The 13063-nt window shown below is 40.5% G+C and overlaps 1 protein-coding gene across 3 annotated transcripts in view; it reads right to left on the reverse strand.

The window, feature by feature from the left end:
* Positions 1-5384: 5384 nt before the first annotated feature.
* CCDC85A (coiled-coil domain containing 85A) overlaps positions 5385-13063 on the reverse strand; it is an 81258-nt gene continuing 73579 nt past the window's right edge. For all 3 annotated transcript variants that reach the window (XM_069850217.1, XM_069850219.1, XM_069850218.1), the window contains one exon: positions 5385-7401. In XM_069850217.1, the coding sequence (XP_069706318.1) occupies positions 7312-7401 (90 nt within the window). In that variant the 3' untranslated portion in view covers positions 5385-7311. The remainder of the gene's footprint in view (positions 7402-13063) is intronic.

Raw genomic sequence — 13063 nt, forward strand, 5'->3', positions numbered from 1 at the left:
GGTGGAGCTTGAGGCCATTCCTTCTTGTCCTGTCCCCCGTCACTTGGGAGAAGAGGCCAGCACCCTCCTCTCTACAACCTCCTTTCAGGTAGTTGTAGAGAGCAATGTGGTCTCCCCTCATGTTGACCCCGACAACAAGAAAACTAACAATACATATTACTCTCTTACTATACTGTGTGTAAGTTCAGTAGCAGCTCAATTCATGCATCATTATGAAAGGCTCACTGACTATGATGTGCTGCTTTTTTTTTTCCACCATTAAAAGACATCTAACATATGCTCCCCCTCCAGCCCTAGAGATCTGCTGGCCATTTAAGGCTGCCCTGCCAGCAGTTCTGCCAGCAAGGCAGAAGGGTGACCCTGTGCACACCAAAAGACTAACATTCTTTCAGGGAGTTGACAAATGGGGGTGCTGGAAGGCAGTGAAGCAAAGGCACAGGGGACTGTTGTTCAGTGAGACAGAAACTGAACCACAAAGCCTGGATTTTAGAGGCCCTCACACTAACTGTTATAGCTGGTTCCCTTGGAAAGAAGAATGTTTTCGTCCTGCTGTGGAAGATTTGACTTTCAAGATGGCACAACCCAGAGCAAAAGGCCTCCAAGAACCATTTCTTGCAGTTACGCATATTCAAAGCTCGATGTAAAATAAAGCAAAACCCAAGCAAGGACTAGAACCTGCTATATAACAGTAAGAAGCAGCCCTCAACCCCAGCCAATTCCTACTCTATCCTTTCATGTACTTCCTACAAACTGGGCCACACATGCTTATAAAGTTATCACTGCTCCCCTTTTCTATTTGGTCATGCAACCACCTAGCCTGAACGTCAGTGACCCCAGTCCTGATGCCCAGGTGTAGAAGGTGGTTAGACAACTCTGAGAACAACTCACTCCTGGCACACAGTAGCACAACTTCAACCTGGCCACCTTGCTTTTATTTGTCTGTGACTACAAATGCTAATGTGCAACTGAGCTTCTCCAAGACATCACTCACATGCAGCAGGAGAAAAGCATAGGAGGAAAATAAAACTTCCAGCCAGCGTATGGTAGGCTACCAGCAGCACAAAGTGCGACTACCTCAGTGACACATCCAAGTCCCAAAATACCCAGTGCAAAACTCCAGAATCTTTAGTGAGAAGCCAAAGGGATGCTGCAAAGTAGCCATGACAACAGGCTTAAAAAGTAAAAAAACGGAAGAAATGCAGAAGTAACAATAGAAAAAATGGAATGCTTTGTTTTTATGTCTGTGTAAGGTGAGAACATACAAAAATACTTGTAAAGAAAGGTTTAAAATGGTTTTATATTCTGCTGTGATTGAAGGAAAGGCATTATCGAAGACATCATTCATCTCGCACTTAATTGTAAGCACATGTTGGGATTCCAACCTGTTGCTTTAGGCTAAGTCTCCAATTATTTCACAGGATTAGAACTACTTTTTTTCCCCCCAGGAAACATAGTGTTATTGTGAAGCACATCTAGACATGCTATTTCATAATTAATACTAAATAAAAAGTGAATTCTCTCCTTTGTCTAAATAGTTTGCTTTGGCTCAGCTAGGAGCAGCAATTAGCAAGACAGCGTCCCTGAATGTATTTGATCTGCTACAGGGTTTCCTGCTGTGTATCAGAAGAACAAACCTGATTTCACACAATCCATGGGGTTTACGTTGGCTGCATGTGCTATAATTAAAATGATCTTTATTCTTTCCCCCGCCTCCCCCCAAGGGTTTTCTTTATAGCAGTTTTGTTGATTTACACTTCTGCTCTTTACTGGTTCTCTTTGTAGTGCTCACAGTTTGTAGTTTGGAGCAGAAATTGGGACCTGTTATCATTTGTGTTGTAGATTCATTTTATTAGCAGGAGTAGAGGAACAGTTCCCATGGAAACGCTCCCAAGTTTCATGGTGTTCTTTTCCTGGGATTTTCAAGGTTGTGTAGGGTGAGCTCTGGGACTCTCTAAATGGGCGCATGCAGCAGTCTGTGAACACTTCCCCTTCAGCATGGGGAGAAAAATGATGCCTTTTTAGACAGTGTATTTCCTCTCTTACAAAGCCTAATGCCTGTGAAAATAAATCGGCTCGACAGATCCATGCCACAGATTGATGTTCAAGCCAACTTCCCTCACTCCGACAACAAACCGGACCTATTTTGAAAGGCCACCTCAACATTCGAGTATTTTCCTTTCACACGCTGACCTTTATGCTTAAGCCATGAGTGATGCTACAGATTAACAGCGCTCAGTGCATTCACCCAAGCCAAGAAGTTCCTGTGTCACTAAGGACTTCCAAGGCTTCATGAAAAAAACATGCCATCAACCCCATCCTGCTCTCCAGCTGAGGTGCTCAGGCCCAGAGAACACTAATGCTCCTGGGCCAACCCTGCCCCCTGGCATTTACCAAGAGCAATGCTAAATATATATAAGAAAATGTTAAAACCACCTTCTTTCTCACACAGCCTTTCTCAGAATCCTCTGTGACTGCCATATGTACAGGTGAGTTTCCTAGCAAATAGGTTGTACCACCGGTCATGTAAACACTGCAGAAAATTCACCTGCAGCCTGGATCCTGGCAAGACAGGTCCCAGTACCCCCTTCCCTTTGTCCTTTCTTTCCAGAGTCTGTGGATGGGTTCCCAATGTTATTTTTAGCCTTAATTTTTCACCTGAAGAAGTAGAAATAAATTATTTTTTAAATTTATTTCAACCTATTCACAGTAGTGGGGAAAAAAACACCAAAGAAACTTGAAACTTTAGAGCTATGGCCACTGCGTTGAGGAGAAAATTATAAAGAATTCTTATTCAAGTAGCAAGCAATTATCATGTTCTAAAAAACATAAAATAATTCATTCTTATTATTTTGGCACTTCTTTGTGAACCAGGTGCTTAGGAAGCTGTTTCAGATGGAAACATGTAATGAAGTCCCCGGAGTCCTTCCCTACCAGCCAGTAGCATCAGAAAAAACACAAATGCTTGGACAGGGCTGGAGCTAGTGTGGCCAGCAAAGACCTATCAATATCAGCAGATGCTATGGTTTAATTTAATTTCATCCTTCTCCATGAATATGTCTGTTTTCTAATTACTCCCATGAAATTGTTTGAGATTTCTCAGCTAAGAAAGGTTTAAGTAAGGTCTATGTCTCTGGTCCACATTATCACTGAAGTTTTTAAAACATGATTAGATTTTTACGTTAGACTACTTAAAACTCTATTTTTCATTCACACTTTCATTTTTGGGTTGTCTGACCTCTGCACCAAAGTCAGCAGGAGCACCAATGAGCATCCCATGTAGTCTTACTAAGTCTTCCCCTCCCCTCTGTTCTTTTTGTGAAGCAGCCCCAGTACTTGGCCTTTCATAACAACTAAAGTTTCTCTTCTGCATATTGAAAATTTCAGCCACACCATGCTGTTTATGGGATACAAAAGTCATGAAGAATCTGGAGTCACTGAGGGGGTAAGAGAGGTTCTTTGGAAAAAAAAAAAAGATAAAAAAAATCATTTGCCCTTTCTTCCTTTACAGTTTCTCCATCTCCCTCACTCCCAATACTGCATACATGATCAGAGTTGCCAGCTCTGGCAAACAACATCTCATGATTCACTTCTGGACCTGAATGCATGTGCTAGAGAGTACGATAATCATGAGGCAGCCCAGCAAACACCTGTTCACTGGCTGGTTAAATAATGCAGAACCTATATTTACTAAGTTCAGGCAGAGCTGCCACGGAGTGAACTGTCCTTACCTTCAGGTTTTCAGATCACCAGGGTCACAGATGTATTTGCTGGCTTGGGGACATTCATGGCTAGGGTTCCTGTGTGCATGGATCACCCCAAGCGTGGAGACATAAAGAGGTCTTGACAGTATATATCTGGCAGCTGCATTTGATACCGTTTTCCACAGGAATTCACAATAAACGACAATCTCATCAACATTTCCTCTCTGAAAGTGAGGAAAAATGTGGCTGAAACACTTTCTTCTGTATCCAGTTGGCAAGATCAGTATAAAGAATTCACACCAGCCAGGGACTTATTTCAAAACTATGTTAAGAACTAAACAAACCAGTGCTCTAGCAGCGTGGTATTTGTCGGGGAGACACCCAACGGCAACACAGAAAGCTATTTGGGGCTTGAGAAGTTCAGGCAGCACAAAGGAGCACAGGGCTGGGTGCCATCCCCATGCCGCACAGGCTGGTTGGGTTGGCTGTGCTCAAAACATTACAAAGGGCACGCTGGCTGTGTGCTGTGTCCATAAACGTGTCCATCAACCCCAGCCTTTGGGGAATGGGTTGAAACCATTCACTTGCTGAAAAACAAACTGCCATTCTTTCCCTTCTAACCCTTCAGCAAAGCATCTCTTCTCCACTCCAGAATGTAAAATCCACTCACTACATCTGCTACGCAAGTGCTATTTAGAATTCACTCACACAGTGAATTTTATAGCTCATTCATACTCAGCTCAGAAGCTGGGCACAGCCCCGTAACATGTGCAAATTTCCAACTAAAGCAAAATTATGATAAAAACAACTGAATGAGGAGTCCATGAGGCTTGGCGCAATTACATGTTACTGAAAAATGCCTAAGCGTGTGGGCAGAGAGCAAGACAGATGAGATGAAGGTTCATAACTACTGCAGCAATTTTTATTCATTAGCACAGAGATACATCAGCAGGCTACAGGACCCCTCAGGAGCACTGACCCTCTCTCCACACAGTGCACACTTTCTCCTCTCAGTAAGCTGTATTTTTATGAGTCCCCACAGGACTTATTAGCTTCAAGATATTCATTGTACTAAGTATTTTTTTTTTCCCAGAAAATTTAGTGCAAGTTTTCTACTAGCACAAGCAGCAATAGGCAGCTTGCTGCACTTTGTCCCAACAAGTGCAAGCTGGTGGATGAGGGAGCCCAGTCCGAGGGCAGAGATGCAGCAGGCACAGGAGGCCACCAACACACAGCATGACACAACCAGCCTCCACCAGTACCACGAACAAATCTGCATCTCTTACCTGAGCAAAATGGCCCCAGGAGCTCCATGTTGTCCTCTCCTCATCTCAAAGCCTCAACTGTGCAAGAAAGGGAGATGAAGGGCATCGCACAGGTGCTCTGAGGTTGCCCTTTCAGCACAGCTGAGGATTTAAGACTTCACACCTGGGGCATATGGCTGGCAGCAGCAGCCCCTCTGTCTATACATAATGCATACAGCAGCTGCCTCAGCATAAAAAAAAATATATATAAGCAAGTCTACATATCTGGGAATTTTTAGAGAAAGTGAACAAAACCCTACAACGTGCAGATAATTTCTCAAACAAGCAGGACACTTTCCAAAGAGCTCCTTCAAAGCAAACTGTGAGCCCACGCACTTCACAGGGTCGGTCATTAAAGGTGAGCAAACAACAGTGAGATTCTATAATTTATTATTGTTGCTAAGATAAACACAGATACTTGATACTCAATCGTATGCAGAACTGTAAAAAAATAGTTTTAATACAGTATCAAAATTTACACAAGTGTAGTGTCAAAAGACCAGTGTCCCTCAAATCACCCCTGCACATACGCACTGCAGGCACAAGTACAGGTTTTACATTTTTTCATACATATATATAGATATATAGGAATACAACAATTTAAGTTTAACTATGCAAAAAATACATATGGGAGAAAACAACATGTAAAAGTAACAGACAACCGTTTCAGCTGGGTTATATATAAGAAATTTCGCAAGAGCACAATGTTTCAAAATGGAAGGGAGGATTCTGCATTTCCAGCTCAAGGAGATAGAGTGAACAGGAGTTTTGACCAAGAAAACAGTGCTGGATCAGAGGCTTTACATCAAATGGTACCAAGTAAAAAGTAACAACAGAAACCAATATAATTACTGCTAGAAATTAACACACTTTTTCTGAAGACAGTTAGCAGATTTACATCATACTCCTATATAACAAAAGATTGTACAGCAACTGAGCTACAGTCCACTGCAAATAGCCCACGAATACATAGGTTACAAGCTCAGAGAAAACAAAGGTTCTGACTTTGGCTCAAATCTTAGTAACCAAGAACAAACAGTAAACCCAGGAATTGTTGCATTCCTATTTTTTTTAAACATTTATTAGTCTTCCTGATGCTCAGCGATAGTAAAAACTTAATCAACAGCATTCAGTCACAAGCCTGTTGCACATTCATACATGAAATTATCAATGCTTTTAGATATACACAAAATACTTATCATTGCAATTCAATACACACAACTAGTATCTTACACACAGATAAAAATAAACTAAGCACATCTAGGGCGCTGTCCGGTCAAATCTCAGGCAATCTGAGCAAGAGCTTTCTGCCTCATAATAATGAAAGACATGCTCCGAGTATAATAAAACCTTTTTCTTTTAAAGAACGCTACAGTGGCAAGAAACGCTTTTTTTTATAATGCAGTACAATCTTTTAGATCCTTATAGATTCTTGTTAAATAAACCAGCATGTCTCTAAATTAAAGAGTAGAAATCAGCCATCTTGACAACTGGAAAATACTTGAAAAAAAAACAACCTCTGATGGAAATTCTGATTTGAGACCTGTAATAGTAATACCCAAGTATTCTGTTCATTAAAGGGCTGCAAACATCATACACGTCTTCAGAAGATGTGCATCAAAGCAAACTGAAAAGAAAGTAATCTTTACTTCCATTTAGAAAGAAATTGTGTTTCACTACAAGTACTGTAGTTATGCTACACTACTGGCTGGATAGAAGACTTTATGGTCTTTTAGCACCTCCAAAGGCAGGTATTCTACCAAGCAAAAAAATCATCTGGAAATTGCCTAAGCACCATTAACCGATACTTTGCAGACTGAAGTGTGAGTTACTAAGAAGTGACTTTCTCAAAACTGCAGAGACCAAAGGCACAGTTTGTCAATGCCTATCCAGTCTGATGAAAAACCTCTGTTATATCCAGTGGAAAATTCATTCATCTTATTAGAGATCCCCTGTAACTAGCCAAAATAAAGCTTATTTCACGTAACTCCTGCAGAATCCCAATTATCTTTTAGTTAGGATGGAAATACCTCAGTGCTTCTAAACGCGATGTATTGAAGTGACAATGTGGCACCAGCATTTCACAAGCCAGTATATGGAAACAGCAGTATTCAGGGGACACTTGACAAAACGGCTCCTCTGAAAGATCTCTGTGCAGAATCTCTACTAGTTTCCAATGAAGTCTCTTGTAGTTCATCATACAGGCAACCTGTCGTCAGCTGGGAAGTTGCTCTGGACACAGTTCTTTCTCTCTCATCAACAGTTCAAACTCTTTCTCTTCAGAGAGAGGACTTGCTTAGGGCCTTTTACATAGGTCCTTTATACTGATTTCCTGACAAATGTTGTCTAATTCCAGGGCACGACCCTGCAGCATCTCCAAGTTTCCTCCACACAACCTATAAGGAAGGGATGGAAAGAGATCTTATTATCACCAGTTAAGATGTACCGGTGTTCATACGGACATGCATCTGGAAACGCCACATTCATTAAGCAGATCATGCAGCACAGTAAGGACAGAGGGGAGGGACACACAACAGAAGAGAATATCTCTCAAGGCATACAACATTCCTTCTGAACACAGAAAGCACATGCTTCTACATAAAAAATATTAAAAACAGAGACAAATGAACTAGTGCGTGCATCACCAGGATATTTTGTGCTTCAGATACAAAACTGAGGGCATTCACAGGCCTCAACTGAAACTTTGTTCAACTATTTCCCCAAGAACACAACTCGGGAGCCCGAAGCTCAGTCCAGAAGAACCTAAACATTTCTCATTCAAAAAGCACAGAGCAGTTCTCCCCTTTTCCAAAGAATTTACTTTTTCCTCTTAAAATCAAGCAAGGTATTAAAGTGCTTGGGTAATTTCATTTTTTATTCCTTGAGATCAGAGGAATTGTGTGTGTAGTCACTGTTCTATACACGCTTGCATGTTTTGTCGAATCAGAGAATAATCTACAATTTAGTATAAATTAGCAATTTCTTTCTTAGTGTGGACTACAGGTTATAAAAGTTTCCTTCTTCATACTCACATCTATTCCCATTCATGATTGCGTAACATCCATGTTACAATTAAAAAGCAGAGAAGTTATACCAAAAATCACAAAAAGTACTTTATGAATTATAAAAAGCTTGACTGATTACAAGCAAGTGAACCAGTAGCTTGTGTTGTATCACCAGGCATCTCTTCCAGGGGCCACCAGAATCAAGAGTGGTGATTACTACCACAACATGTATTGCAATTTCAAATTATTTCTATTTAATAATAATAATCAGCTGGCAACCAACTAAAGTATAACTGCTACTAAACCTACCCATTAATCTCTGGAGCAACAGCAATATGACTGTTGAGAAAGGCGAAAACTGTTTTCTATCATCATTATTTATTATTTGTATTTTAACAGTGCCTAAAGCCCAGGAGTGAACAGAGATTACATTAGTTAGAACTGAATAAACACAAAGCAGCTGCATCCTGGGAAGATAACACCCTGAAAAGACAACACCAACCCTGATTCCTACAGCTGATGAGCAAAGGCAAAACAACCCCTGTTATTCTGTGCAAGAGATGGAAAAATAATCCAGTTCCTCTGAGCCTTCGCTGAAGAAAATCTGAGTATAAGCATGAAAATACTAATGGGTGGGCATAACTTACACTCTGCAAACTTTCCATATGGTCAGAATCTTGCAGCCCAAAATCAGAAGGAAAACAGATTGGATCATGTTGTAATCATAAAAAATATGCATGTGTTTTAGCTATGTTTGCTGCGTTGTGAAACTCTGTGCCATGGTGAAAATACGAAAATGGGGTTGCAGTGAAACCTCCCAAATCAGCTGCCTATGGTTGAGCCAGCAGAAATGGAAGAGGGCTGAATTTGAGAACATGGGCATTTCTTCCCAGTGTTTTGTCGCTGATGTTCCTAACTTCATATTATCAAGAGTAAGACCTTGTGGATAGCTCTTGTGAGAAGGCATATCGTACCTACAATTTTTCTGGTCAATAAACATTAGACAATATTTACCAGCAGCTAATGCTGACACAATAATAAACTGAAAGGTGACACTTCTAAAAGTCCTTGATTTCCAGCTGAACAAATGACCCCTGATTGCTAGGAAGGGACAAACACATACAAAACAGCCCTGGAAAGCCAACATCTTAAACAGAATTGACAAGGTAGGGTCAAAAGGAATATTTATGCCATTTTTATGGACAGGAAATGGAGAAATCTTTATCAACAACAACTTTTGCTTGTGCATACAGTGCAACAAATATCTGGGTCTCAAAGGCACCACAGTAATTCTATTTGCCTCCTCTTCAGAAATGTGACATCATAGAGGCTAAATTTCTGCAGATTTATCCTCAAACTCTCCTTTTATGCTACAGTTCTTTGCACAGTCACAATAGTTGTACATATCGCTGCCTTCTGTTCACATATTTGTTTGCCCCTCTGCATCACAGATGCATTTTTGATTTGCATATAGGGTTGTTTTTTCCTCAGTTCACTTGTTCAACACTGACATGTCCCAAGCAGCACTAATGGAACTAATTTGCGCTTACAAGCACTCAAAAGCATTAAAAAGAGTTATGACAGAATCAATAGCCCAGTACCAAAAACTTCACTCAAAATTTCAGCAGAAACCTTGACTGAATAAAGGACAGCTATGAGGTTCACAAGGAAGTCATGAAAATTCATTTCTACCTTACTTCCAACGCACAGGAGTGAAAGGATGGAGCAATCTTCTCTCTGGAAGTCAGGCAGAGACCTGCACTCTAACCGCAGCCAAGAGCAGCTACATCACCTGCCAGCTGTGGTAGCATTTAAGGCCTGTGCTACTTCACGTGCAGCATGAAATCCTTGCGGAGATCTCTGGGCTTCCTGACTCCTCTTGCTCAGCCACCCCACCAATTCCATATGGCACATCCCATCTTCCCTTTGGCTCCTAGGCTGCTAGCCCAAGTAAGCGTACTGCAGCCCTGCAAACAAAACCTACCAGGAGCCTGAGGAAAATCATGACTAACACCCCTCCAGATATAATTTAAACATTGCCATCCTTTGTAATTACCTCCATGCTCACTAATACATGATAAAATAGCTCTAAACCTGCTGCTACATATTGCTATGTTCTCCTAAGACAATGCAAGTATATAAATACAAAGCAAAAACATTCCCAAATACACTGTTGATATGGTGGTACCAATACCACATGCACAACCTGAGGAGAGAACTCCTATCTCCATTAACTCAATAAAATAGCAATAAGATCACATAATACCATAAAGTTCCTACAATATGAATTATACATCCAAACTGTATTTTGGTACCAACCAAGACTATGCACCAAAATCACAGAACCTAAAATGAATCTTGTCATCACTGCACTGTTTTCACAGGCAAAATGATGCCATGGCAAATGTTTCATGCAAAATATCCACAGGGTACAAAGCTGGAGGAAAACACTGAGTTATAAACTGGAAGGAACTGCAATAAGAATGCAAAAGAAACAAACCTTACAATTAGTTTATCACAAATCCACTGTACTTTTAACATGGACTAGATGAATATATGAAAAAGCAAAGCCAGAAAGAAAAAAGCCAACTATTTTCAAAGTATAGTAATAGATCAATAGTCAAATCAGATATAGATTATAAAAGAAAGTCAGCATTTCAGTGCCAGCAGCAGAGCTTTGAATGGCTAGAAACACAAAGACAAGGCAGAATACAAGTATATATTTGGGGTTTACAAAAGTGAATCGATAATGTCAAATTTAGTATATCACCATTTTAGAAGTGGCATTACTTACATCACACAAACTTATGTATTACTATCAAATATATATTAGTTAGAAACTGCTTTTTTATCCACACATTGCCAAGGAATAGTGTAGGCAGGAAAATACATAGGGGCCATTGTAGAGATGGGTAAACTGAGGCAGCCAGACTTCATCATACTTGCCAGATTTTATTCTTACAAAGGATAAACTCAGGTCAGCTGAGTCACACAGTACTTTATTTCAGATATATTATCACACATAGATTTTTCTGATCAATACTAACCAACATGTTAAAATTACAGTGTCGCAAATAAAACAGCAATTGCATTACAGAAACAGTAATTGACTTAATTTCCATATAAAATTTTCAAGGGCACACTGTCAGCATTTAAACAAAAAATACTTTGCATCTTCAGGTCCTTCCAGGCCCAATGTAGAATATAAAATTAAACACCTTAAAATTATACTGCACATTTCTCCAGCCAAATCTTTTTAAGACTCTTACTGCTACCCTTAGTGAGACAGAAGAGTCTTTAACAGCCTGCTGATTTATATTTTCCTGAGCTTCCAAGACAAGGATATGTTTACAAATCTGTTTTGCAGGCAGAAACAAGAGTAGGAGTGTGTTTAAGCTTTCAGGAGTCCTTCCTGACTATGGGCATACACATATAACTGACCAATTGCATTTAAAGATAATTAGACAGATTATCATGCTCTGGATTTCAGGACAGGAGGGATAATTAAATCTTCCTGCCTGACCTCCTGGGTACACTTACTTTTCTGCAGCACTTCCTATAATTAGTTGTAGACCTCATCTTCGACTAAAGCACACCTCAAATAAATTTGCAGATGGCATACTGGATTTTCCAGCAGGTGTCACTGAACTCAGGACAGGAAAACCCAATGCAAGTTTCGCAGGTAAGCCTGTGCCCTTGGTTATTCAGGCAGACTAGATAAATATAAACCATGGTCTGCAAAGCAAACCTGTGTTGAATACACACATCTCCTTGCACAAGCATGCAGTTTTGCCATATACAACTTGCAAACAGAAACACATTCTGCCATATGAAATAACTAATTATATATCCCTAGTGAACCCACTGGCAAATAGGGAATAATCCCATGACCACTGGCAGGGTGAGGAAGATCTCCAAGGCCCAGGTATGAGAACACACATGGCAATTTCTTCTTTCAGCAACCCTGAACGCACATCAGATACTGGAAGACTCCTCAGAAGACAAACTGCAAGACAAAGCTCTTCTCTCTGTCACCACTGTCTCAACCAATAGGAGATTCACAGGCTTTTTTTTTTTTTTTTTAAGTCTCCTCATTACTCGGGAAGAAAACAGCACTATTTTTGCAATGACCTCCTCCTGTATTCTTATGGATCCGTCCCTTTAAAATACAATCCTGCTCCTTAAATTTCTTGCTGTGTAGAAGGGGATTGTGCTAACAATGAGGTTTTGTAACAAAGACTATTCCTCTTTTTTTCTTGCAGGAATTCCACATTGTGAAATTTGTAAAGAAAGCAGGCTCCATACTTCAGCTTGTTCTTCCTCCTGCATCTGATTCTGCTAAGTGATGCAAGTGGGAGATATGCATTCCCCAGAAAGTCAGGACCAAACCTGCATGCTTCACTCTGGGAAACAGCAGGGTCTCCCTCCCTGGCTGGGGATAAGGAAGGTTGGGCAGTCTGTTTAGCTGACAGCTCACTTTCCATTTCAAATATAACAGTATAATTTATATCTATTTCTGACTGCTGCTATACCTCCTAGAAAACTAAAAGCTGAGCTTTCACATCACATTGAACTAAATTCTGTGTATTTCTTATCAATCCATTTCAGCAACCAAAGTATCAGCCATTGTTCAAATATTTCACTTACACCAACCAGCTATTACAGGTTGTCAAAAGCATGTTGTTAAATGTTCCATTCAGGCAAGTGCCTTTGCCAATGGGTATTTTAAGAGAACTACAAAAAGCTTTTTACAATAATTATGCATGAGCTCTTCACAAAATTACTTGGCATAGCTTTATTTTGTAGGCAACAGCGGGTGAAATACATGGAAGATGCACACAGGATCTTGAGCACTGCTGACCATGGCATTCCTCAGCATTTGGGAAGGGTGGTTCATTGTACCTCTTCTGTATGATGGCAAGACCAATGTACCACAGGTAGTGTGCTGCCAATGGGGACGTAGTTGGGGTGGCCGTTAGAACCATAATTGTGTGCATGGGGAGACGGGCTCAAGCACTCTGCTGCTTCTGCTTGCCCCGTTGCAAAGACAGAA

This window comes from Phaenicophaeus curvirostris, chromosome 2, assembly GCF_032191515.1.
Source record: "Phaenicophaeus curvirostris isolate KB17595 chromosome 2, BPBGC_Pcur_1.0, whole genome shotgun sequence".
In the NCBI taxonomy this organism is placed as follows: Eukaryota; Metazoa; Chordata; class Aves; order Cuculiformes; family Cuculidae; genus Phaenicophaeus; species Phaenicophaeus curvirostris.